The following is a 26,510-nucleotide window of genomic DNA, read 5'->3' as shown; positions in this document are numbered from 1 at the left end:
TGTGCATTGTATATTTATTTTGCTACCGTTACGAAGAAAGTTTTGGTATGCAAACACGTTTAAAAAGTTTAAGGGTTGCAACCAGACATATCAAGTCTATAATGTTTGACTAAACACACACAGGTTTTAAAAGTTTAAAGTCTGGGGCCATACATCATCTCTGTAATATTTGACCAATTACAAGTTTTAAAATTATGAAAAAAATGTAATAATAATAATATTTGACGAAACACAAGTTTTAAATTATAAAAATGTAGTCATATAATGTCTATAATAATTGACCAAACGCAAGTTTTAAATTATAAAAATGTACTTATATAATGTCTATAATTTTTTTACCATTACTTGTACCGTTGATGTTAGAGTCGTGTGTCAAAAATAATTTTTTTTTTAAAAATATTTTGAATCTGATCATGTGTGAAGTGTCACTGTATGATCTTAAGAAGGATAAGTACTATCTAACATTTTATTAAAATTTCGGCACGATTTTGTGTTACTGTCTGATCGTGATTTTGTACAAAAATGTTTGTTATAAAACAAAATTGATAAAAAAAGAATTTTCATTTCATATCATTTACTTAAAACTTATAAGTATAGTAGTTTTCAAAAAAAATTCACAAGACCTGTACGTTTTAAAATTTATTATTTAACTAACATGGCAGTACTGTATTGAAAATAATATATTATTACATTGTCATTGTAAAGGAATGCGGTAGAATTTGGTGAAAATTGAGTTACCAGTTGTGCAACATACTCTTGCATTTATTGTGTAAATCTACCGTTAGTCCGGTTACGAAATCAAACAGCAGGATACAGTCCTTCATTAAGACATTGAAAAATGTGACAATCCAATAAACCTTCCTTTTTGAGAGTTTTAGCTGCAGCCCTTTACTTATGATTCGTTTCAAAGTAAGTCATGTCTGTATTTGTCCATTCCTGCATTTGTCGTATTCGGGCAAGTGTCCATTCGGGTAAATATCGCATTCGGACAAGTATTTATTTAGGAAAACAGGCCTTTGTGCAAACAGCATTTGGGCAAGTGTCTTTTGGAATTAGAATAACGTACAATAAAAGATACCCAACGATAGTTCAGATTGTAAAACAAGAGAGTGACAAGGTGATAGCTATCCAGTTTTTATCATGCGCGTCAATTTAGGTGCGAAAAAAACAACTATATAGATTTATGACACTGGATCAAGGTGCGTATACAAAATGGCTGACATTGACAGTAGTCAACTTGGTTTATTAACTTAAATAAACAAACTGTTTACCAACGGTCTTTTGAAATGGAGGTATATCTATGTATTGGTGCATATTAAATTATTAATATTAATTATTGTCTTATTAAGTTTGACGTTACAAGACAGTTTTAAAATTATGTACTTCCTTTTTAACTTTTATGTCTGTCTAACTCTAAATAATAAACAGCGATCTAATACATTATATTAGACCTAGATCTATATCGATATCAAGATTCTAGAGTATATCTAGACTTACATAGACCTAGTCTAGTTACCTATATAATACGAAATAAAATGACATGGAACTTGTGTTCTCGTTTGAGTGTGACGCCTTATGTTTTGTACCTTACTTTATTAAAAAAATAGATAAAAACAATTATTTTAACATTTCCAAACCAAACTACTCGTAGTTTTCACTAAAACGTTTGACCATAAGGAGAACTAAAAATAAATTTGAATACATCTACGTGTCGCAATGTTAGCATTCATGACAAACAGCGACTTGTGTAGTGTGTGCCGATCTCACTTGATGAGCTACAGTTCAGTACTTTGTTTTGTATTTATGCAAGTTGGTTAAAAATATCTAGAATATCTGGATCATTTAACACAATAATTATTTTTTTTTAATACGGTACATGTGCTTTAGAGCTATCTTTAAGCATTGTCATAGTTTTTGTTACTCCCCCTCCTCATTTCCAAGCATTAAAAATCGACTGCACATGTCTGTTATTCCGGAAGTTAATATCGGATCCGGGGTTCGAGTCCAGAGGGCGCCCCAGAGTCAATCCAGCTCTGATGGGTATCTGACTTACGATAGAGAAATTAGTCGATTGGGTATAGAGCAAATGCCACTTTTTTTAACGCCTTGAGTATGTAGCCTTGCGTTCTCTAATTAGGGTGGCCTATGTTGTTCAGTTCATGCAATAGAACTGAAATGATTTTATTTAATGTACCAATATTTTTATATTTATTTACAGCTCCTTTATCAATTAGTATTTATTTTGACAACTTTAACACAACAATTGGTAATTATACATGGAGGTATTATTCTTTTAATTACATCTTTTTAGTGTGATGTAAAATTTGTGAAATAAAGCTTAATTTCAATATAGAAAAATCACAAATCAAATATATCATATATAAAGATTATTATTATACTGAAGTAGAAAATGGCCAGATGTAGAGAAGAAATGTCAAACGATATTTTACATAATTTAAGAAGTCACCAATATATCGAAATTTAGTCACACAGAAAATAATCTACCATTGAAAATATATTGTATTAAAATATATAATTATTTGCTGTATTTATGGTATTAGTTTGTGGATATTATGTTGCCCTTTTCATTCACCAGCAGGTACATATGGTAGTTATTTTATTCTGGGGGTACCGCGATACATCTCAGCTACAGCGGAATTTCATCTGGTAACGATGTCCCACGAGACTTTTCACGTCTCCTGTGTGATAAAGAAAATAGAACTACCTAAACATATAGAAAAGTTTTACCCAACTGATTTGTATTTAACAAGAAACAGAGTGGTTGTAAAATCTCTTGACCTTTCATTAAGGTAAAACTTTTAATATAAGATTAAATAATGAGAAAATCTGTATGCATAAGCGTCTAGAAAGGGTGGGGGTGGGTATGGACCGCACCGCGTGACACCATTTAGAGGGGGAGATACCGAGGAGAAAAATAGCAAAATATATACAGAACAATGATAATTTCACTTAATTAAATGATTAATTAGAGTGAATCAACTAGTCTTTTAAGAACAAAGTGGAAGAATCCCGAAATCGGTGGATGGGGGGAGGGGAGATTGGTGATGCCATTACGTAAACCTGCTAATGATAAAGAAAACATGCAAAATCCAGCTGTATTTATAACCGAATATAGATACAAATCGTTAGTATTATCTGAGCACAGTTTAAAGCAATCACCGTCGGGTTGACTGGGGAGGGGGGATGAAGTTACATCAACTCAACGTTGCAATATATATGGCTGAAGAAAGCGTTTTGGTTGGGAATTGTGATAATCTATATGTTAATCCATGCATGGGGCGGGGGTAAAAAATTAAATACATCCAGAAGAAATTTTTTTTAAATACATGTACACATGCGTATTCACATACTTACCAGTGAATAGTATATATGTGTATATATATATATATATATATATATATATATATATATATATATACACACACATACACACATTGAGACACACTCATACACACATTAATGTGTTAATTTACATGCATTAATGCGTCACCTTTTTCAAATTGTAGTAGATCAACAATCAAATCCAACATCCACAGAAATATAAAAAAGACATAACCACACTTTTCTTCACTTTCACATTTATTTCGAAATACTAATTTTAAAAATTAGCACTTTAACGAAGGGACTATTGATCTATTGAACAATAGAATGACTGAAAGATGGATATTTTGAAAAAAAAAATTAATTGAACGAATCAACGTATGAACGAATGAATGAATGAACGAATGACAAAATGAATGAATGAATGAATTAACGAATGAAAAAATAAACTAATGCACGAATAAATGGACGAACTAATGAAATAATATACAAATGAATGCTGTTTCGATAATGTGTTATTGTCTAATTATTATATCTTACCCAACACATTTGACATAAAAACAGCGAGAATTACAGATCGATTGTATTTGAAAACCCCAAGTATGAATACGATTTCACTATTACGGTGCTGTTCTTTGATAAACGAAGAGGCTACTGGATGGATTCCATGCTGGCGATACCTGCGAAATCTTTCTATACAGATTTTTTTCTCCCTTGGTTCGGGTAAATACGTACAAATTTCCTGTTTTTTTTTAATGTAATTTATGCCCTTTAAATCTCCCTCACCCTCACCTAATAATTTAGATATCACAAGCTTAGTTACTAAGCTTATCTTTCTATATTTAACCATTTTAAATTGTGTAAATAAATAGACCGGTATTGATCTCCCCTAAACTTTCTAGAATATTCTTTTATAACACAACGGAGGATGGCAACTCGGGATATAGACATGATTTTTAATCTATTTTTTTACTTACACATTAAAAAAAAAAAGAATTGCGCACCAAGTAAACGCCAAACAATCTATGTATAATAGTGCGGAATATTATTAGTACTTTATAAATTCACATGCGTATTTTTAGGAAATCAGAAATAGCGTAAAACTCTCTAGGTGCCGACCTTGCGAAATTACAGAACCCTTCCCGAGAGTGACTTAATGAACTTACCAAAGTTTGATGGACATCGGATAAGCGGCGAAAAACCGCAACTGAATTTTATTTCTATATGCCGCATATTGAGAAAAAACAAATTGCGCCCTGCCGGGGCGCAACCACTGCGAAGTAGATTTTTTTTTCGCAGAAGCCTCCCCAGAAATATTCTCAACAACCTCTCAAAGTTTCATGGCGATCTGATGAAAGGTGTAGTAATGCATAAAAGGCAGACAGACACACAGATACACAGACATACATTGCTTTATATATATATATATATATATATAGATTACAATAAACATAAGTCACTTGAGTATATGCCTCTAGGAACTACGCAAGACATCTCTTAGTTATGTCAGCTTCCAACGATTATGACAAGCGCATCACTCTTTATCTCTACAATATGGATACGGGATCTTATCACGCGAAAGAAATACAGGAGGTTAATGAGTAAGTTTGTTTTTTTAGTGATATTTATCTTGGACGTTATCGTTGCTACATGTTTACTTATACTTTTTTTTTGCTTTTTATATCTATGTTAATATATCTCAATGTAACTTATTTTTATGTTTGTGTTTGTGTTTGTGTTTGTGTTTGTGTTTGTGTTTGTGTTTGTGTTTGTGTTTGGATTTGGATTTGGATTTGGATTTGGATTTGGATTTGGATTTGGATTTGGATTTGGATTTCGATTTGGATTTGGATTTACATTTGCATTTGCATTTGCATTTGCATTTGCATTTGGATTTGCATTTGCATTTGCATTTGCATTTGCATTGGCATTGGCATTGGCATTGGTATTTGTATTTGTATTTGTATTTGTATTTGTATTTGTATTTGTATTTGTATTTGTATTTGTATTTGTATTTGTATTTGTATTTGTATTTGTATTTGTATTTGTATTTGTATTTGTATTTGTATTTGTATTTGTATTTGTATTTGTATTTGTATTTGTATTTGTATTTGTATTTGTATTTGTATTTGTATTTGTATTTGTATTTGTATTTGTATTTGTATTTGTATTTGTATTTGTATTTGTATTTGTATTTGTATTTGTATTTGTATTTGTATTTGTATTTGTATTTGTATTTGTATTTGTATTTGTATTTGTATTTGTATTTGTATTTGTATTTGTATTTGTATTTGTATTTGTATTTGTATTTGTATTTGTATTTGTATTTGTATTTGTATTTGTATTTGTATTTGTATTTGTATTTGTATTTGTATTTGTATTTGTATTTGTATTTGTATTTGTATTTGTATTTGTATTTGTATTTGTATTTGTATTTGTATTTGTATTTGTATTTGTATTTGTATTTGTATTTGTATTTGTATTTGTATTTGTATTTGTATTTGTATTTGTATTTGTATTTGTATTTGTATTTGTATTTGTATTTGTATTTGTATTTGTATTTGTATTTGTATTTGTATTTGTATTTGTATTTGTATTTGTATTTGTATTTGTATTTGTATTTGTATTTGTATTTGTATTTGTATTTGTATTTGTATTTGTATTTGTATTTGTATTTGTATTTGTATTTGTATTTGTATTTGTATTTGTATTTGTATTTGTATTTGTATTTGTATTTGTATTTGTATTTGTATTTGTATTTGTATTTGTATTTGTATTTGTATTTGTATTTGTATTTGTATTTGTATTTGTATTTGTATTTGTATTTGTATTTGTATTTGTATTTGTATTTGTATTTGTATTTGTATTTTTATTTGTATTTGTATTTGTATTTGTATTTGTATTTGTATTTTTATTTGTATTTGTATTTGTATTTGTATTTGTATTTATATTTCTATTTATATTGTGTTAAGAAAATTATTTTTTTAGGAAAGAATTTGCAATTTTTGATTTTGGAATTTGTGGTTATGATTCATATATAAAAGACGATCAGGATGGTGGAGGTGGGTATCCTTTTATTTAAATTATTATAATTTTAAAAAGAAACACATTTTAAACAATCAACTGAAAGTTATATTTTGTTTTCAATTTTTTATGACATTCAAAAGTAAGACAAAATCCTTATAGTAGCATATGTTGAAAACGAACGATAAACATTGAAATAAAATTTATGAGGGTTGTAACCAGTGATTTCCAAGTTACCACAAAGCCCGGTAACCGAAATTTGGACATTTTGCTTCTTCTAGATTAGTCGCCTTCCAATTGTACAATATATATATATATATATATATATATATATATATATATATATATATATATATATATATATATATATATATATATATATATATATATATACATGACTTGAAAGTTAGATCACGTAAAATGCATCGTTCAAGTATAATTTAAAGTCTGATTTGTGGGTGAAAACTATTTGCTTTTTGTGAATGGTCGATACTAAACGTTCATCATCTGATGATTAAAAATATGATTCCATTCTAACATGTTTATTTTCTAGTATATCTCAGAGCGTTCGGAGTCTTTGGAGTAATCGTTGTGACATGTGGGACATTCTTTCATTTCAATTGTGAATTAGAAAAAACGAATTTTCCTTTTATAGGTTAGTATTTTCAGCATGTTTTAGATTTACTTCCTCACACGTAATATTAATATGTTTATATACATTAATTTATATATATATATATATGTATATATATATATATATATATATATATATATATATATATATATATATATATATATATATATATTTAAATATATATATATATGCATACAACTTGTACCATTATTAATATTCATAACACATGTATTCATTTAAAAATGTAATTGAAGGTATTCAAGTTGTTTTAAAATGTTCGGCTAATATTGTCCATTTAACATTTCAAATATTGAACAAATAAATGTTCAGTATGAGCAGAAAGATTCCATTACGGCCATTGTTATGAGGAAGCGCGAAACTAAAAGTTTGCCCTTTGCACCAATTTATATCGCCACGCTTCTGTTGTGAGTGTGAATTTTCGACACGCGTTTTTCCGTCAGGTTCAATGGTATAAAATATATGTCTTACTCTTATACAGTTGAAAAATAATCCGACTTTTATTATATCGTATTGTTACAGAGAGCGGCTACTATCCTGATTATGAAACTCCGATGGAATTTGTGGTCTTTAATAGGAACAAAATGGCGAAAATGGAATTAACAACTATCTATGATGAGTTAATAATATCAGTCATGTGGGCTAAGGACGTTACTATTGTAATCAATGGAGAACAAACATTGTATCTAAAGGATGGTGAACGCAGAAAGGTATTGTCACGTAAAGTGTGTTGTGTTGCAGTGAGTTCCTACTTTTATTACATTACTACCCGTTATCGGCTAGGCGTTGCTCTAGCCATGTATTCACATGTGAAACTGTAATCGTTTAACGCATATAATATGTGTGTTTCTATACAAAATATTTTATTTAAAAAAAAAGAGCTTTATATAATGCTAAGCTCAAAACATCAACATCACACTATTCTAAAAATAGCCTACACTACCTGCCCTTCCTCAGTATCACTCTTTGTTACACAGATATACAAACCCTCAGAGTCGGACAACCGCTTGTTACTTATTCTCCCAATACGATGCAATGAAAATATACAAAAATAAAATATTTTTATAGTATCACGTAAGAGATATAACTTTTCATACCGTAAAAGCAAAAAAAAAAAAATTGAAAAGCGTAACATCAGTGTGTTCTGAGAATATTTTTTTTCAATGTGCCTATGGCACCACACCTATCTCCTTATATCTAAAATAAATCAAAAGAATCATGAAAAGAATATAATCCAAATTATGGTCTTACACGATCCCAAATTACTCAAACGATGACGAATATTACACATGAACACGCCAAGACCAACATCTAGTTTTCAGGCTCAAAACAGGCCACAATTGACTAAATCAGAAAGTTTTAAAACTGAAAGCTCACCCCGTCGAGGCATGGCCACGGGGAAAACAGAGCGCGTCTAATAGGATTGCTGTGTACAATCAGACGCGGTCTTACTCTAAATTAATAATGAAAGTTTATTAAATGCAAAAGTAGTCAGATTACAGTTTTTAAAACAAGAAGAATACAATCATAATAAAATTTATGATTAAAATTACATTTTCAATTTTTTCGGTTGCTCCAAATGATATTTCATGACGCAACATGAAATAAATCAGTAGACGAATCGGGCAGTTGAGGCTCGTTAGCTGGGGACAGCCACTTTTCTAGGAGAGACAACTTGTAGTTTGTTCTTGGTTGGACAAAGGCAATGGAAGCAAATCCAAAAAGAAAAGCAGGCAGAAATCGGAGCCAATGGCCTCAATTGTGCATAACCATTTGACACGTATACTTAATTGTGTTGGAAGGGATCTCTCCCCATACTAAAATAAAGAACGCAGAAGAAGACAAAGAAATACTCTAATTTACATCAAATTTGAGTAGCTTTGTTAAAAATAATTGAATCATGTCTATCTATCTTAGTATATTAATTATATCGAGTTACAGACAAACAAAAACACATATGGTATTGGCTGCAATACGCCATATACACTACTATTTCAGCATGTACAATATTAAACTACCCCCCCCTCTTTACATACATAGCAGCTCCTAAACACTCTCTTCTGAACATACCACGTATCTATCAAGTCAAATAATTTATACTATTTTGTTAAAATGATATTGTATTCAGTGTTTCACTATGTTCCATTAATAGAAGGTTAAAATGGTAGGCCTATGAGATTGCACAGTGAGCAGTATCTCGAATTTATTGTATCATTCCTCACAATCTATTCAACCATGAAAGAGATCTTCTGAAAATTATTGGATAACTCTTCTAGCTTTTACTTTCATCGTTTTTTTCCCTTTAAATTACTGATCAGCTTAATATAAAGAAAACAAAGAAAGTAAAATTAGGAGTATCGAGTTAAAACAAAAAAACGAAATTAACTAATTATTTTTTAAGAAACTCTATTCAATAATGTATTATTTAAGAAAAATAAAATGCCGAATATGGCTAGATAGTGGTTGTGACATTTTAATTTCAGATCGTTTTAGATTTTGATTACCCATTACACATTAAAACTTCCGGCAACCGCGTGTCATGCTACTATATTGGAAGGGGAAAGGACTGTAAGTCAAGCATGGCTTTAGCTTGGCTGGTTCCTGTTGAGTTATTCTACTTTAGCTACGCGTTCAGGTCAGTGGTTTGGTCACTTATGCTATATGGTTAATAGCCTAGTCAGTCTTTTTTTAAAGAAGTAATTCAATTTTATTTTTAAAATACATGCATAAGTCATGATTTAGAGTGGGTAGGATGAGTCAGTTATTTTTAGCAACGGTTTTATGTCAGTGATTTGATTAGTTACGCTATTCGAGCTGACCCGCGCCGTAAGCATACGGACGATTATCTTCACCCCCCCCCCCCCCCCCCCACATCGGGAAAGCAGCCGTCAGTGACGGCAGTTTACAGACGACAATGAAAATATCAAGCAGAACTTGTTATTACCTCCCTTTAGTTTCAAATCGTTTAAAACTACATAATCTGCCCCTAATATCATTCACTAATTCGACCCTGCTCTACGTTTGCAAACATTTGACGTGAACCACAGCTCACCAGACTGGTAAGGGGGGGGGGGGGGCGGCGGTCGTAGTGATATGCCTATAGAGTGAGGGAGGGTCATATCGGCGTGTTTAAGTGGTGTCCAGCATGGTCCCTGCCTAAAGAGGATTTTATAAGTCGATAGTTAGTACTCTAGTAAGATTGATAACAAATATCTGAATTAACCATTAAATGCTTATGGCTACAGATATGCAACATACAAGTTACCTTCCCATAAATCATTAGCCAAAACATGTTTAATTCTGTGCATCGTGTTGTTTCACTGCTACAATGGTAACCTATATCTTGCGCATGTCTAAGTGACCTAAATTTGTTTTACCACCAAGCCTATCTCAAATGTGTGCATGGTCACAGTGTTTTCTATCTCAGCATTTTTTGGTTGGCGTTTTAAAGTTCATCAACGTCGAATAAACTTGTTTTGGAATTTAAAAAAATATATTTCTGAATACCTAAGGTATGTATTACATATTGTATGTGTTGTTTGAAAATTAAATAATATTTTATTTGTAAATCTTCAAAACACGTTGGTTGCAGTACTGCAACGTTATGCATGTTGACCTACTGTTGCACTAATTTTTTTTTACTTTATACATCAGCATTGGTGATTATTTAGTACCTTGTTTTTCTTCTAGTTTCAGCAAAATCATTAAGAAATAAAATGGAGATTCTTATACAGCATGAACTGCAATACATAGCAGATAACCTTAGTGAAATAGATGACTTGAGTGAAGGTGAAGAATTATCTGAAGAAGATGCTCTTTGTGATCCAGAGTATCTTCCTGGATCTTCTGGACCTATGTGGACCCTGGATATCCTGGACCAGTGTGAACCCTGAATCTCCGGGACCAGAGTGGACCCTTAATCTCCTGGACCAGCTTATACCCTGGATCTCTAGAACCAGTGTGGACCCTGGATATCCCGAACCAGTGTGAACCCTGAATCTCCTGGACTAGAGTGGACCCTGAATCTCCGGGACCAGAGTGGACCATGAATCTCCTGGATCAATGTGGACCCTGAATATGTTAGATGAGTGTAAACCCTGAATCTCCAGGACCAGAGTGGAACTTGGATCTCCAGGAAAAGTGTGGACCCTGGATCTCCTGGACCAGTGTGGACCCTGGATCTCCATTACCAGAGGGGACCCTGGATTTCTATGACCAGAGGGGACCCTGGATCTCCAGGACCATTGAGGACCCTGCATTTCCAGGACCAGTGTGGACCCTGAATCTCCCAGACCAGTGTGGACACTAAGTCTCGTGGAATAGTGCAATGACAGGTGCAAATACACATCATGCTCAAACAGTGTGCGACAAGTGCATTGTATATCTTTGTTGTAATAAGAACAAAAACTGTTTTAAAAACTATCACCTCACTGCATATTGTTGTAAACATGCAACAATTAAAATGTATTTAAAGTTCATTTAAAATTTAAAAATGATGTTTTTCTACATTGTATTCTGCATATACCAAACAAAAGAATTGCTATTTTTTTCCCAACGATTTTTAAAAAATCATGCATTGCATTAATCATGTTTTCGAGTGGGTATTATAAGTACACTCATTTTTTTTTAAAATTACGATCAATATCTTGTACATGTTTACAGTTGTTGATTAGTGGTTAAGGCGGTTAGGGCTAAGTTTAGGGTAAGGGTCAGTGGTTATTTAATTATGACGTAGGTAACATGATAACTATCCTGATTATTTCAGTATCAGAATATCGATCCGACTGCATCGCCCCCTTTGACGTTGTTGCTCTTTCTCTCATCAGTGTACCCTTGCCCAGTAATTCAAGTTTAGGACCCATGAGAATTTTTCTGATTATGATTGCTGAAAAAGACACATATCCCGATATTTTAGTTGATGACGTGCGTACTTTAAGCTACAAGTAAGTGTTGGGAACTTAAACTCAAATTATTCAAGGGGCGACTGATACTAGATGGGTTGGACGAAGATTACAAGATACTTAGGCTAGATACGAAAGTTACTTGTTGATGTTTTAGGCTAGATAGGGTTGTTACCGGATTTAGGAAGTAAGCTTTGACGCTATAGATGTGTTCAACTTCATGTCAGAGCAAGTAGAGTAGTTTATTGGTGTTGTATTTTCTTTCTTTAGACACAATATATATATGTAATATATATATATATATATATATATATATATATATATATATATATATATATATATATATATTTATATATATATATATATATATATATATATATATATATATATATATATATATATATATATATATATATATATATATATATATATATATATATATAAATATAAATATACATATATATATATATATATATATATATATATATATATATATATATATATATATATATATATATATATATATATATATATAAAACTATACAAGTATGAAAGATTTTAATAGAAAATCACAAAAAATAAGTAAGCTTTGACGCTATAGATGTGTTCAACTTCATGTCAGAGCAAGTAGAGTAGTTTATTGGTGTTGTATTTTCTTTCTTTAGACACAATATATATATGTAATATATATATATATATATATATATATATATATATATATATATATATATATATTTATATATATATATATATATATATATATATATATATATATATATATATATATATATATATATATATATATATATATATATATATATATATAAATATAAATATACATATATATATATATATATATATATATATATATATATATATATATATATATATATATATATATATATATATAAAACTATACAAGTATGAAAGATTTTAATAGAAAATCACAAAAAATATTCAACTAAAATCTTCTAATGTTCTGCTATTTAAGCCAAAAAAAACGTTTGATAAATCATCACTAGAAAGTAGACACAGTGTGAAAACAATTTTTTTTAAGTAAAGTGGCTTTTTTTCTAGAGCTATAGTGTCTGATGTGAGTACAACCACGTACCAAGTGAGGTATTTGCAAATCTCACCCGGCTGGCATTCAGCTTACTCGACCAAACACGAAAACTTCGGACTCTACCTGTATGGCTGGAAAGATGGCGGCACATTCTTACATAATGTGGGATATGTAGTCAAAGACGAGGTGAAATTTCATTCAAAAACACGTTATTTAACACAAGACTTGAATACAATAATCGGAAAGCTAACTTTATTCTTGTTTGTTGACTCGATTAACCGAATTTGTTTCATAAACCTAAATCTGTACCAATGTTCTTTTATCTGAAAAGTTCACTAGGTATTGTTATTTATTGAAAGTAAAGTTATTATTTCCATGTTGATAATAAATATTATTACGATGCCGTTTTAACACAGTCCTAAATAAACCAGTTTGTCTGAGTTCTCTAGAAACGTTGATACAACTATAGTAACAACATGTTGTGACAAAACCTAAGAAATACTTCCTTTTTTGAAAATCTTATAACAGGCAATCAGACAATGTTCGATTTACGTTTTATTTTTTATATGTATTTATCTATAAAAAGCAATATGAATTGCAAACAATAATTTCCAACCTGATATAGACGATTTATAATTCTTTTTACATAATAACTTACGTCATGTTTTCTCACCGGATACGAATGTTTTAAGACAATTTACGTAATGTTTGATTTAGAGTTATGCACGCTTTAAAACCATGTGTTAATTGAGACCATGTTTTCCTAGTGCAAGGTAAACCACTTGGCTATGGGTCGTATACCTATGAAACCTGGGGACAGAATGGACAACGACTGCGATAAGCTGGTGGACGAAGATCTTCCAAGTATTTATAGATATCCAGAGACGTAGCGATGGGGGGGGGGGTTCGGACCGCACCAGGTGACACCATTTAGGGGGTGACACCAACGCAAAAAATAGCAAAATATATAGAGAAAAATGATAATTCCACTTAATTAAGTGATTTATTCGAGTGTTAAATAGTGTTTTAAGAGCTGCAAATCAAAAGTTTGAGGAGGGGGGGGGGGGGATTTTGAGGAGAGTTCAAATCGAAAATTTGTCCCCGGGAAGGGTCGCTACGCCTCTATAGATATCTTATGTCAAGATGTCTAGATGACAGATGTCTATATGTGTAATGTACAGATCTCTAATATCTAAACGTCTGATGTTCGGCGTCTAAAAGTATGATGTCTAGATGTCTAGCGGTCTGATACCTAGATGTCTGAAGTAAAGATGTTAAGCTTCATAATGGCTAGACGTTTATTATTGTGTGACGTATGATATCTAGATGTCTAAACTTTAGTCAGAAGTCTCGAAATATGTATTTTGTGAAATAATATGTCTAGATGTCTGTCTATTTGTATATTAATGTATCTCTATATATCTGTCAATATGTCTTTCAATATGTCTGTCTATACGTCTAGAAGTCTAGATATTTAGATAACTACATATCCAGATTTATATATGTCTAGATAACTAGATGTCTTTCTAGATGTTTATACGTCTAGATATCTGTATGTCTATGTGTGTATGTGTTTAGATGTCTAGATCATTATTTATCTAAGTGTCTAAATTGTCTTGATGTCTGCCCATATGTCTACATATAGACATGTTGTCATGTCTATATGTCTAGATGTTAGAGCCTCTTAGAAAATTACTACGATGTATGTGGATGGAAAAAACAAAACAAATCTGGAGGTTGTCGAGGTCAGAGGTCACTTTGCTTTTTGGTCAGACCCTATCAGTTAACTAGAGCGTTAACGTTTACCTGATGAATGTATTGTCTGAGTGCGTTATGATAAAATCATATGCCATAAAATATTCTTTAATTGTTAATTATTTGTTATAATTTATAGAATTTAAGACGAATTTCTTTATAAATTACATAGTTATTATACAGTATACCGAGAAATAAATTACATGTGGATGCTTAATTTAATTTTTTTTCAAGCAAATATTATTTTTACAAAATTGAAATTGTATTTGAATGTGCTGACAGATAACGACCTAGACGGAGATAATAAGATAGGAGAAGATGTAACAAGAGGAAAAGCAGGTTTGTAAATATTTAACGTATTCGATTAAACAAACCGTAAATATTTAACGTATTAAATTAAACAAAGTGTGTTTGATTAAAAATAAATATGCATTTGATAGTATATAGATATACCACGCCAAAACTCTTTCTCTGTATATATATATATATATATATATATATATATATATATATATATATATATATATATATATATATATATATATATATATATATGTATATATATATATTAGATATTAGATATTAGATATATGTCTTTAAAAAACAAATAAAAAGCAAATGGATTAAAGTACGAACAACACAACTAATGAAGTAATCTTAACGTTTTTTTAATTATAGAGGACGGAGGTTGGGGTGAATGGAGTGAATTTATCTGTTTAGAGTGTAACGAAACATTTTCGAAGAGAAGGTAATCATTGTAGTTTAATGGATACACGTTGTATGTTGTAAAAGAGTACCAGAAAAACGACCCTATGATGTTTTAGCTGGGATATTTAAAGAATACGATAGCACACACCGTATTGATTTCATCTCGTTTTCGTTGTAGGTAAGTAATATTAAAAGCGAAACAGTTAATACTGGACCACATTTGAGACTTAACTATTATTTTATTTAGGTGCACGATTTACAATGCTGTTTTAATTTCGTAACTACGAAAATATCTTGTGTTTTTCGTTTATTCATGTTCAGCATGTTTTGATTGTGAATATTTTTTAAGCAGAGTACATTAATTTTTCATCTGCATGACTGTTCTGAAGTTGTGTAAGTCTAATATATTTTTAATGTTTCTTAAAGCTGATTATTTGAACGTATTCATTATTGTATTTTTTTTTAAAATTGTTGAAACATAACTTGATTCTCATTGTATTTTATATTTTAAAAAAAATGTTCAATCTTTTATGGGAAATAAAAACTTTTTTTCAGTCGTCTTTGTGAAAAAAACAACATGTTTTTTGATTAATCATATTAATAAAAATAAAATTCATTCGATCATGTGAACAAAATCAATTTTATTTTTAGTCAATTTATGTGAAAAAAACAACTTTTATTCCAGTCGATTATGTGAAAACCCAGCTCCACAATACGAAGGGATGAGATGTATGGGATATGCGGAAGAGAGTAACAATGAAAAATGTCGTGTCTGTAGGATGAGTGTGTAGTGCTTTGTATCCTTCTTAGAAATTTTTAGACATTTACACTTACTCCATAGCGTAACACTTTTTAAATTCCATGCTAAGATAGATGTCGCTTTTAACGTAATCTCTATATAAAGAGCTATTTTTGTCTCTTTCGAAACGCAAGTTACTTTCTAAATTATTAAATGCCCTGGGTCAAAATTAAATTTTTTTTAAAAAATTCTAAATTGTAATTCGCACACAAATAGTAATTTAAAATGAAGAAAACGGTATGATTCAATATTAAAAACACTTTTAAAGTTGAAAAAAATAAGGTGTCACATTTGTCACATAGCCCGCCTGTTCTTTCTTATCCCACACCACCATCCCCACGCCTCACTCCTGTGGATGTGATCGTGCCACGAAACATTCACGGATAATTTTAAAATATTATCTGAGAATACCCATTTTTTATTCATGTCATGTTCATGTCATGTTTGCCTGTCGTCCCTACTGGGACATAGGCCGCTGACAAGAGCTTTCCAGACGTCTCTGTCCAGGGCTAGTCTCTCCAACTGTCCCCAGGTGTATCCAATCTTCTTGGTGTCTTCTTCCAGGTCACGTCTCCAGGTCTTTCTTGGTCTGCCTCTCTTCCTCCTGCCTTGTGGATTCCAGGTGAGGGCCTGTCTTGTTATGCTGGATACAGGCTTCCTGAGTGTGTGGCCAATCCATTTCCATTTTCTCTGGAGGATCTCTACTTCCAATGGCAGTTGATTTGTCCGTTGCCATAGAACATCATTTCTGATGGTTTTAGGCCAGCGAATTCGCAGGATCTTTCTGAGACATGCGTTTATAAATGATTGTATTTTCTTCTTATTTATAGCAGTTATTCTCCATGTCTCGGCTCCATAGAGTAAAACAGGTTTTACTAGTGTGTTGAAGATCCGGATTTTTATTCTAAGGGTTAAATCTCCCGAACCCCAAACATTTTTTAGTTGGTTGAAGACTGCTCTTGCCTTACCCGTCCTTATTTTTATGTCTGCTTCTGTCCCACCCTGCTTATCAACAATACTTCCAAGGTAGGTGAATCTATCCACTTCTTCTAGGGCTTCTTCTGCCAGTGTTATAGGGTTGTTGTTTGATGCATTGACTTTGAGAACTTTACTTTTCCCTCTGTGGATGTTCAGACCCAGGCTTGTAGAAAAATTTGCAACCCTGTTGGTTTTATCCTGCATTTGCTGTTGTGTGTGAGAAAGGAGGGCCAGGTCGTCAGCAAAGTCCAGGTCATCCAGCTGGCTCCACAATGTCCACTGTATTCAGTTTCGCGTTTTCTCTGTTGACATCTTCATAACCCAGTCTATGGCCAATAGGAACAGGAATGGTGAAAGTAGGCAACCCTGCCTTACTCCAGTCCGTACTGGGAAGGCCTCTGTAGTCTGTTGGCCATGCACTACTCTACATTTGAGACCTTCATATGAAGACATAATAATGTTGACTATTTTCTGTGGCACCCCGTAGTGTCTCAGCAATTTCCACATTGACTGCCTATCCAGGCTATCAAAGGCCTTCTCATAGTCTATGAAATTAATATAGAGAGATGAGTTCCACTCTTGGGTCTGTTCAATGATGATGCGCAGGGTAGCAATTTGGTCTATGCATGACCTTTCCTTCCTAAAGCCCGCCTGTTGATCTCGAAGCTGGGGATCTATTGCTTCCTTCATTCTGTTTAATAATATTCTGTTGAAGACTTTGCCATTTTTTATTAGTTAGCATTAAAAAAATCGTTCATCGAAATATGACCAAATAAAATGTTTTTCAAATTCTATTCATACTATTTTGACAACTCGCTATAGGCGAAATGATTAAACACTCATACATTTACAGTATCCACAAGTACTTTGCCATAAAATGAGACTAAATAAATATGATATTATACCCATGGCTTAATAACACATACTAATTTAACACAAATCAATTCAAAATTATCCTCGATAATAATTTAGTTAATAAATATGTTTTTGTTTTAAATGTAATAGAATGTAGCCTGCTCAGCTATTCAAATTTAAATTGTTTTAACATGTTTTGAAATTTACTTGAAATTATCTTCAAAATGAAAGACGAAAACAGGTATCAAAAACATCGTCGATAATTTAGTTAATGTTTTTTTTTGTAATAGAAAGTAGCCTACTTGAAGCGATCGAGTACAAAAAACAATGAACACTGCGGTAACAAAAGAATTGTCATATGTTTACCTTTAGCACCTTGCCCGGTTGGAAAGTATGGACGCTACTGTGAGATTGCATGTGGACATTGTGCAGGAACAGGAACATGTAATCTAATTACAGGAAAGTGTCAGCCGTGTTTAAATGGGTGGACGGGAGAAAAATGTACAGCACGTAAGTATCTAGACTAGTAGGCAAACCATTGTTTTTAGAAGTGACTCCTCGGAAAAAAAATTTCGCAGAAAGTACGAAACTCAATAGTTCTGCACATGCTTTGTGACCTTAATAGCTGCGCTAGGGTTAGGGATAGTGTTAAGGCTAGGGTTATGGTAGGGTGAGGTTTAGGGCTAGGGTTCTGTGGTTTATTTGTTAACTCACGCATGCAAAGTACCATAAAAATCATCCCCGCGAAAGAAGGCATTAGTTTCTCTCCAGTGCGCATGCATTTGTTTTTCCGGCTAGAATATTTTTAGTATATCACAACAATATTCGTTTAGGTATAACAAAGGCGCTTAATCTAACGTGATGAAATTATTTCCCAGCTTGTCCTGAATTGACCTACGGTCACGCGTGTAAACATTCATGTCTCGAGAAGTGTAATGGACGAGACTGCATTGAACGAGTGCAAGGAATATGTCCTGCAAGTATGTCGTTGTTCTTCGGTGCACATATTTTTGCTTTTGTATTTGTGCTCAATGTTGTTCAGTACATGCGTGTTTATGTACAATTATTTACAAAAGGTTTTATGTTTTTACAGTATACGATGTGGGTTTATCAGCTGTTGTGTACTACATATTCCTCGTTCTGCTTTTGGGGACCTTGTATGGTTTCTGTATGAGTAGGTAGGTTTCACTTGTAGCATTAAATATTTCCTCTGTTTTTCTTTTTAAATTTAGATTTAAACCTTATTATGCATTTATAAATATTAAATCTATATTCAACCGATAAAAATATTACAATTTTCTAATTTCTTCAGGCTACGCTTGGAGAAGAAGCCAGATGTTGTTGTGACAGTAAAGCGTGTGTCTTCTAAAGAATACACGGTCACAGAACAAGTAGTGACTGATGTCTAATCACGGTTTACAAGGAGATAAAGTTCATTTTAAACACATAATCTGTTTTGGGTTTTAAAACATTTATTTTGAAGCACAAGCATTATTCTCATGATGTCACTTCGTGTTTTTATTTTTACAAGCTTTTATTTAACTCATTTCCCCGTCAGTATGTCTGTTGTCTGTCTAGATCGACACGTCCGAGGGAAATTGCAGGTACCTGACATATACAGTTCGTAGTTGAAATGTAGTTCAAGACATGAACACAATGCATCATGACATTATATTCGATGCCTATTTTTTTTATGAATTAATTTAAAATTTGATCAAATTAGTAAGCAGTTCAATTCAACTGCTCCACACGCGTCATCACGTTCAATAGGTGCGCAATTGTTTTTAGTCATGTAACTCTATTGTAAATAAAAACATGTAAAGTACTACAAAAAAATATCATAAAAAACGTTTTAATAACAAGCTTTTATGTAATAATGCACTAAAAGGAGAAAATAGATTATACAATACTCTTTAAATACCTATAAAGAAAAGCGTGGGTCTCTTCCTACATATAAGTAAAGTTGTCCAATAGATACTAAAGTGAACCACGCTTTTCTCTATAGTTATTTAAATAGTAGTGTATAATTTTTTTCTCCTTTTTAGTTTATTATTTCATAAAAGCTTGTTATTAAAACGTTTTTATGAATTTTTTTTTTGTTTTAATATGTTAAACGTTTTTACATTAAAACTGTGTCTTCTAAAGAATACACAGTCACAAAACAAATCGAAACTGATGGCTTAATACGATCTACAAGGAGATAAATTTAATGATTTCGTCGTCGTATAAATAAATGAATAAGCAAATAAATATATATTATATGTGTGTATATATATATATATATATATATATATATATATATATACATATATATACATATATATATAAATATATATATATATATATATATATATATATATATATATATATATATATATATATATATATATATATATATATATATATATGAAAAAGAAAAAACAGAAAGGGAAAATATAATCATTCTATAACACATAATCTATTTTGTGTTTGAGATATTTCTTTAAGAAGCACAAGAATTATTCTCATGATATCCATTTGTTTGTTTATTTTTATGTTTTAATGTGTTAAACTTACGCCTAAATTATGTTTAAGTAGCGATATGGTATAACATGAGTGTATTGCAAAGTATACGTATAATATATTCTTGGGACTGGACATTAGCGGCTGTTGCTGCACTGCAATAACATATCAAGTCTATAATTTTTGACTAAAGACACACAGGTTTTAAAACTTCAAATTTTGGGGCCATACAACATCTCTGTAATATTTGACCAAATACAAGCTTTTAAAATTATAAAAAAATGTACCAAATATAATGTATATAATATTTGACCAAACACAAGTTTTAAATTATAAAAATGTACTCATATAATGTCTATAATATTTGACCAAACACAAGTTTTAAATTATAAAAATGTACTCATATAATGTCTATAATTTTTTACCTTTACTTGTACCGTTGATGTTAAAGTCGTGTGTCAAACATAAATATTTTTTTTTTAAATATTTAGAATCTGATCATGTGTGAAGTGTCACTGTATGATCTTAAGAAGTATAAGTACAATCTAACATCGTGATTTTATACACAAATGTTAGTTATAAAACAAAAATGATAAAAAAAGAATTTTCATTTCATAACATTTACTTAAAAGTTATAAGTATAGTAGTTTTCAAAAATATTATTCACATGACCTGTACGTTTTAAAATTTATTATTTAACTAACATGGCAGTACTGTATTGAAAATAATATATTATTGCATTGTCATTGTAAAGGAATGCGGTAGAATTTGGTGAAAATTGAGTTACAAGTTTTGTAACATACTCTTGCATTTATTGTGTAAATCTGCCGATAGTCCGGTTACGAAATCAAACAGCAGGCTACAGTCCTTCGTTAAGACATTTAAGAAATGTAAGAATCCAATAAACCTTCATTTTTGAGAGTTTTAGCTGTAGCCCTTTACTTTTGATTTGATTCAAAGTAAGTCATGTCTATATATGTCCATTCCTGCATTTGTCGCATTAGGGCAAGTGTCCATTCGGGTAAATATCGCAAAACGGAAAACGGGCCTTTGGGCAAACAGCATTTGGGCAAGTGTTTTTTGGATATTTGTCTTAGACAACAATAGTTCAGATTGTAAAACCGATAGCGACGAGGTGATAGCTATCCCGTTTTTACCATGCGCATCAATTTAGGTGCGAAAGTGTTTTTTTTTAAACAACATAGATTTATGGCACTGAATCAAGGTGCGTATACAACATGGCTGTCATTGACAGTAGTCAACTTGGTTTATTAACTTAAGTAAACAAACTGTTTACCAATGGGTTCTTGAAATGGAGGTAGATCTATGTATTGGTGCATATTGTATGGTAATCTATCGTTTTGGGTACGTAAAATCGCCCGCGATTTGTAATGTGAAAAACAGGTGACTTCTTAAATTTTAATAATTATTTCACATTTTGAGGAGGATTTATGTTTTAAAAAATTCAAAAATGTTTCCTTGATTCATTTATGTACCTGTTTTTAAAAAATTGAATTAAAACTTTTCCGTAATAAATGAAGACTAGCGATGTTTCCAACAGATGCAACCATGCTCATTTACTATAGCAGCCATCTTGTCTAAGTTTTATTTTTATAAGCTTTTAGCGCCAGATTCAGGGGGAAGCCACTCTATTTTACAAATGGCTGCTGTTTATAATAGTTTATATAGCAAATCTTGCTCTCAGACACTGCTGTTTAAAGTTAATTTCTGGCCTATATCGATATATTTAGCCATTGATTTAGGTTTATTATTCATTTATCTATAATATTTGACACAAAAGTATGACAATATACTTCTATTAAAGCCTTGACAATGAGGTAACGTTTTCGTACATAAATAGCCGCGGGCGATTTTACGTACCCAAAACGATAGATTACCTATTGTATTATTAATATTAATTATTGTCTTATTAAGTTTGACGTTACAAGACAGTTTTAAAATTATGTACTCCCTTTTTAACTTTTATGTCTGTCTAACTCTAAAGGTAACACACAGCGATCTAATTCATTGTATAATATATTATATCCATATCAAGATTCTAGAGTTTATGTAGACTTACATAGACCTAGTCTAGTTATCGATATAAAACAAAATAAAATAACATGGAACTTGTGTGCTAGTTTGCGTATGATACCAAATGTTATGTACCTAACTTTATTAAAAAATTGGAACATTTAAAGAAAATAAAAATAAAAACAATTATTTCAACATTTCCAAACCAAACAACTACTCGTAGTTTCCGCTAAAACGCTTAACCATAAGGAGAACTAATAATAAAATAGGATAAATCTATGTGTTGCAATGTTAGCATTTGGGACAGCGACTTGTGTAGTGTGTGCCGATTTCACTTGATGAGCTACAATTCAGTACTTTGTTTTGTATTTATGCAAGTTGGTTAGAAATATCTAGAATATCTGGATCATTTAACACAATATTTTGTTTTCTAATACGGTACATGTGCTTTAGAGCAATCTTTAAGCATTGTCATAGTTTCAGTTACTCCCCCTCGTCATTTCAAAACATTAAAAAATCGACTGCACATGTCTGCTATTCCGGAAGTTAATATCGGATCCGGGGTTCGAGTCCAGAGGGCGCCCCAGAGTCAATCCAGCTCTGATGGGTATCTGACTTACGATAGAGAAATTAGTCGATTGATTAGAGAGATAATGCCAATTTTTTTTTCGAACACCGTGATTATGTAGCCTTGCGTTCTTTAATTAGGGTAGCCTATGCAGTCCAGTTTATGTAATAAAACTTAGGTGAAATTTTTTCTAAAGTGCCAATATTTTTATATTTACTTACAGATCCTTTATCAGTTTGTATTTATTTTGACAACTTTAACGCAACAATTGGTAATTGTACATGGAGGTATTATTCTTTTAATTACATCTTTTTAGTGTGATGTAAAATTTGTGAAATAAAGTATAATTTCAATATAGAAAAATAACTAATCAAATATATCATATATAAAGATTATTATTATACTGAAGTAGAAAAAGGCCAGATGTAGAGAAGAAATGTCAAACGATATTTTACATAATTTAAGAAGTCACCAATATATCGAAATTTAGTCAAACAGAAAATAATCTACCATTGAAAATATATTGTATTAAAATATATAATTAATTTGCTGCATTAATTGTATTAGTTTGTGTATTATGTTGCCCTTTTAATTCACCAGCAGGTACATATGGTAGTTATTTTATTCTGGGGGTACCGCGATACATCTCAGCTACAGCGGAATTTCATCTGGTAACGATGTCCCACGAGACTTTTCACGTCTCCTGTGTGATAAAGAAAGTAGAACCACCTCTTTATGAAGACAAGGTCTACCCAACTGATTTGTATTTAACAAGAAACAGAGTGGTTGTAAAATCTCTAGACCTTTCATTAAGGTAAAAATTTTAATTTAAAAATAATTAAAAAGAAAATCTGTATGCATAAGCGTCGTGAAGGTGGAGGGTGGGTATGAACCGCACCGCGTGACACCATACAGGGGGGTGACACCAAGGATAAAAATAGCAAAATATATACAGAACAATGATAATTTCACTTAATTAAATTATTAATTAGAGTGAATCAAATAGTCGTTTAAGAGCAAAGTGGACGAATCCCGACACGGGTAGAGGGGGGAATGTGACGCCATGAATAAACCTGCTAATGATAGAGAAAACATGCAAAATCCAGCTGTATTTACAACCGAATATAGATACAAATCGTTAGTATTATCTGAGCACAGTTTAAAGCAATCACCGTGGGGTTGACTGGGGATGGGGGAGGAAGTTACATCAACTCAACGTTGCAATATATATGCCTGAAGAAAACATTTTGGTTGGGAATTGTGATAATCTATATGTTAATCCATGTAGGGGTGGGGGGGGGGGTAAAAAATTAAATACATCCAGAAGAAAAAAATATTTAAATACATGTACACATGCGTATTCACATACTTACCAGTGAAAATATATATATATATATATATATATATATATATATATATATATATATATATATATATATATATATATATATATATATATATATATATATATATATATATATATATATATATATATATATATATATACTCATACACACATTGAGACACACTCATACACACATTAATGTGTTAATTTACATGCATTAATGCGTCACCTTTTTCAAAATGTAATAGATCCACAATCAAATCCAACATCCACAAAAATAAAAAAACGACATAACCACACTCTTCTTCACTTTCACATTTATTTCGAAATACTATTTAAATAAACCGGGAGTGATCTCCCCTAAACTTTCTCGAATATTCTTATATAAAATAACAGGGGATGGGAACTCGGGCTATAGACATGATTTTTAATCCATTTTAAATACTTAAAGTTTTAAAAATAGAATAAAATCTCGTAGACAAATTGATTGCACACCATGTGAACGCCAAATAAAAAAGCGCATAATAGTGCGCAATATTATTAGTGCTTTTAAAATTTACATTAGTTTTTTGATAAATCGGAAGTAGCGTAAAATACTACTTCCAGTCAACGAAAATTACTCAAAATTTAAAAGAAGGTAGAGAATTAGATCTTTTACTTACATGTGAAATTTCATTTATCTATCTGAAATAGTACTCAAGTTATAGGCTTTTGAAAAATTTAAAGTAGGAAAAGTACCACTTCCGGTTATCGGAAATCGCTCAAAAGTTGATACGGATCTACGATTTTGATAAAATACTTATATATGAAATTTCATCAACCTAGCTGTAACGGTACTCAAGTTATCGTGTTTACACACGAACAGACAGACACACAGACAGACACACAGACAGACACACAGACATCGGACAAGATTGCAAAATTATGTTTTTCCGTATCAGTGAGGTGTAAAACGTCGAGATTTGTAAAAATCTCGATTTTTTTTTTTGCACGATTACAAGACTTTCTCTATACTTCGTATATACGAAAAAGTAAAAATGAACACTAACGAAGGGACTATTGATCTATTGAACAATAGACAGACTGAAAGATGGATATTTTGAAAAAAAAAATTGAACGAATCAACGTATGAACGAATGAATGAATGAACGAATGACAGAATGAATGAATGAATGAATGAATGAATGAATTAACGAATGAAAAAATAAACGAATGCACGAATGAATGAATGAACTTATGAAATAATATACAAATTAATGCTGTTTCGATAATGTGTTAATGTCTAATTATTATCACTTTAATTAACCAACACATTTGACATTAAAACAGCGAGAATTACAGATCGATTGTATTTGAAAACCCCAAGTATGAATACGATTTCGCTATTACTGTGCTGTTCATCGATAAACTGACTGGCTACTGGATGGATTCCATGCTGGCGTTACCTGCGACATCTTTCTATACAGTTTTTTTTTCTCCCTTGGTTCGGGTAAATACGAACAAAGTTCCTGTTTTTTAATGTAAATTATGCCCTTTACCTCTCCCTCACCCTCACTTAATAAATTTCGATATAACAAGCTTAGTTACTAAGCTTATCTTTCTATATTTAACCATTTTAATAAAGGGTTAAAAAAGCGTAAATATTGTAATAAATAAACCGGTAGTGATCTCCCCTAAACTTTCTAGAATATTCTTTTATAACACTACGGGGGATGGCAACTCGGGGTATAGACATGATTGTTAATCTATTTTTTTTTTACTTACACCTTTAAAAAAAAAAGAATTGCGCATCAAGTAAACACAAAAAAATCTATGTATAATAGTGCTGAATATTATTAGTACTTTATAAATTCACATGCGTATTTTTAGGAAATCAGAAATAGTGTAAATTACTACTTCCGGTCAACGGAAATTACTCAAAATTAAACAGAAGGCAGACAATTAGATTGTTAACTTACACGTGACAATTCATTAATCTATCTTA

At 31.3% G+C, this 26,510-nt stretch overlaps 2 protein-coding genes and 1 long non-coding RNA gene across 3 annotated transcripts in view; all 3 read left to right on the top strand.

Annotated features, from left to right (window-relative positions):
- The first annotated feature begins 1,208 nt into the window (after positions 1-1,208).
- Positions 1,209-19,515, top strand: LOC131949065 (uncharacterized). Its single transcript, XM_059310830.1, has 19 exons — positions 1,209-1,292; positions 2,219-2,282; positions 2,597-2,810; positions 3,907-4,065; positions 4,821-4,943; positions 6,331-6,404; positions 6,920-7,021; positions 7,541-7,728; positions 9,502-9,653; positions 11,845-11,961; positions 12,997-13,168; positions 13,750-13,846; positions 15,020-15,076; positions 15,416-15,485; positions 16,131-16,228; positions 18,450-18,587; positions 18,956-19,057; positions 19,171-19,255; positions 19,390-19,515. Exons 1-19 carry the CDS (start codon positions 1,287-1,289, stop codon positions 19,484-19,486), a joined length of 2,115 nt encoding a protein of 704 aa, XP_059166813.1. The 5' UTR covers positions 1,209-1,286; the 3' UTR covers positions 19,487-19,515.
- A 2,299-nt stretch (positions 19,516-21,814) lies between these two features.
- LOC131949063 (uncharacterized) lies at positions 21,815-23,820 on the top strand. The gene is made up of 3 exons (XR_009388114.1): positions 21,815-21,897; positions 23,405-23,468; positions 23,782-23,820. It is a non-coding gene; the product is annotated as an uncharacterized LOC131949063 (long non-coding RNA).
- A 66-nt stretch (positions 23,821-23,886) lies between these two features.
- LOC131949073 (uncharacterized) overlaps positions 23,887-26,510 on the top strand; it is a 29,137-nt gene continuing 26,513 nt past the window's right edge. Inside the window, exons 1-2 of the mRNA XM_059310838.1 lie at positions 23,887-23,995; positions 25,856-26,015. The gene's annotated coding sequence lies outside the window, so the exon portion shown is untranslated. The remainder of the gene's footprint in view (positions 23,996-25,855; positions 26,016-26,510) is intronic.

The sequence above is a fragment of the Physella acuta genome, unplaced genomic scaffold (genome assembly GCF_028476545.2).
Source record: "Physella acuta isolate Inbredline_101_S28 unplaced genomic scaffold, ASM2847654v3 ptg000672l, whole genome shotgun sequence".
Classification (NCBI taxonomy): domain Eukaryota; kingdom Metazoa; phylum Mollusca; class Gastropoda; family Physidae; genus Physella; species Physella acuta.
This window is presented reverse-complemented; position numbering and strand designations above follow the sequence as displayed.

Coding starts and splice junctions, on each gene's coding strand:
- LOC131949065 (XM_059310830.1), top strand. Junction 7,022..7,540: donor AACGAATTTTCCTTTTATAG/GTTAGTATTTTC, acceptor GTATTGTTACAG/AGAGCGGCTACTATCCTGAT. Junction 13,847..15,019: donor GGTGGACGAAGATCTTCCAA/GTATTTATAGAT, acceptor ATGTGCTGACAG/ATAACGACCTAGACGGAGAT.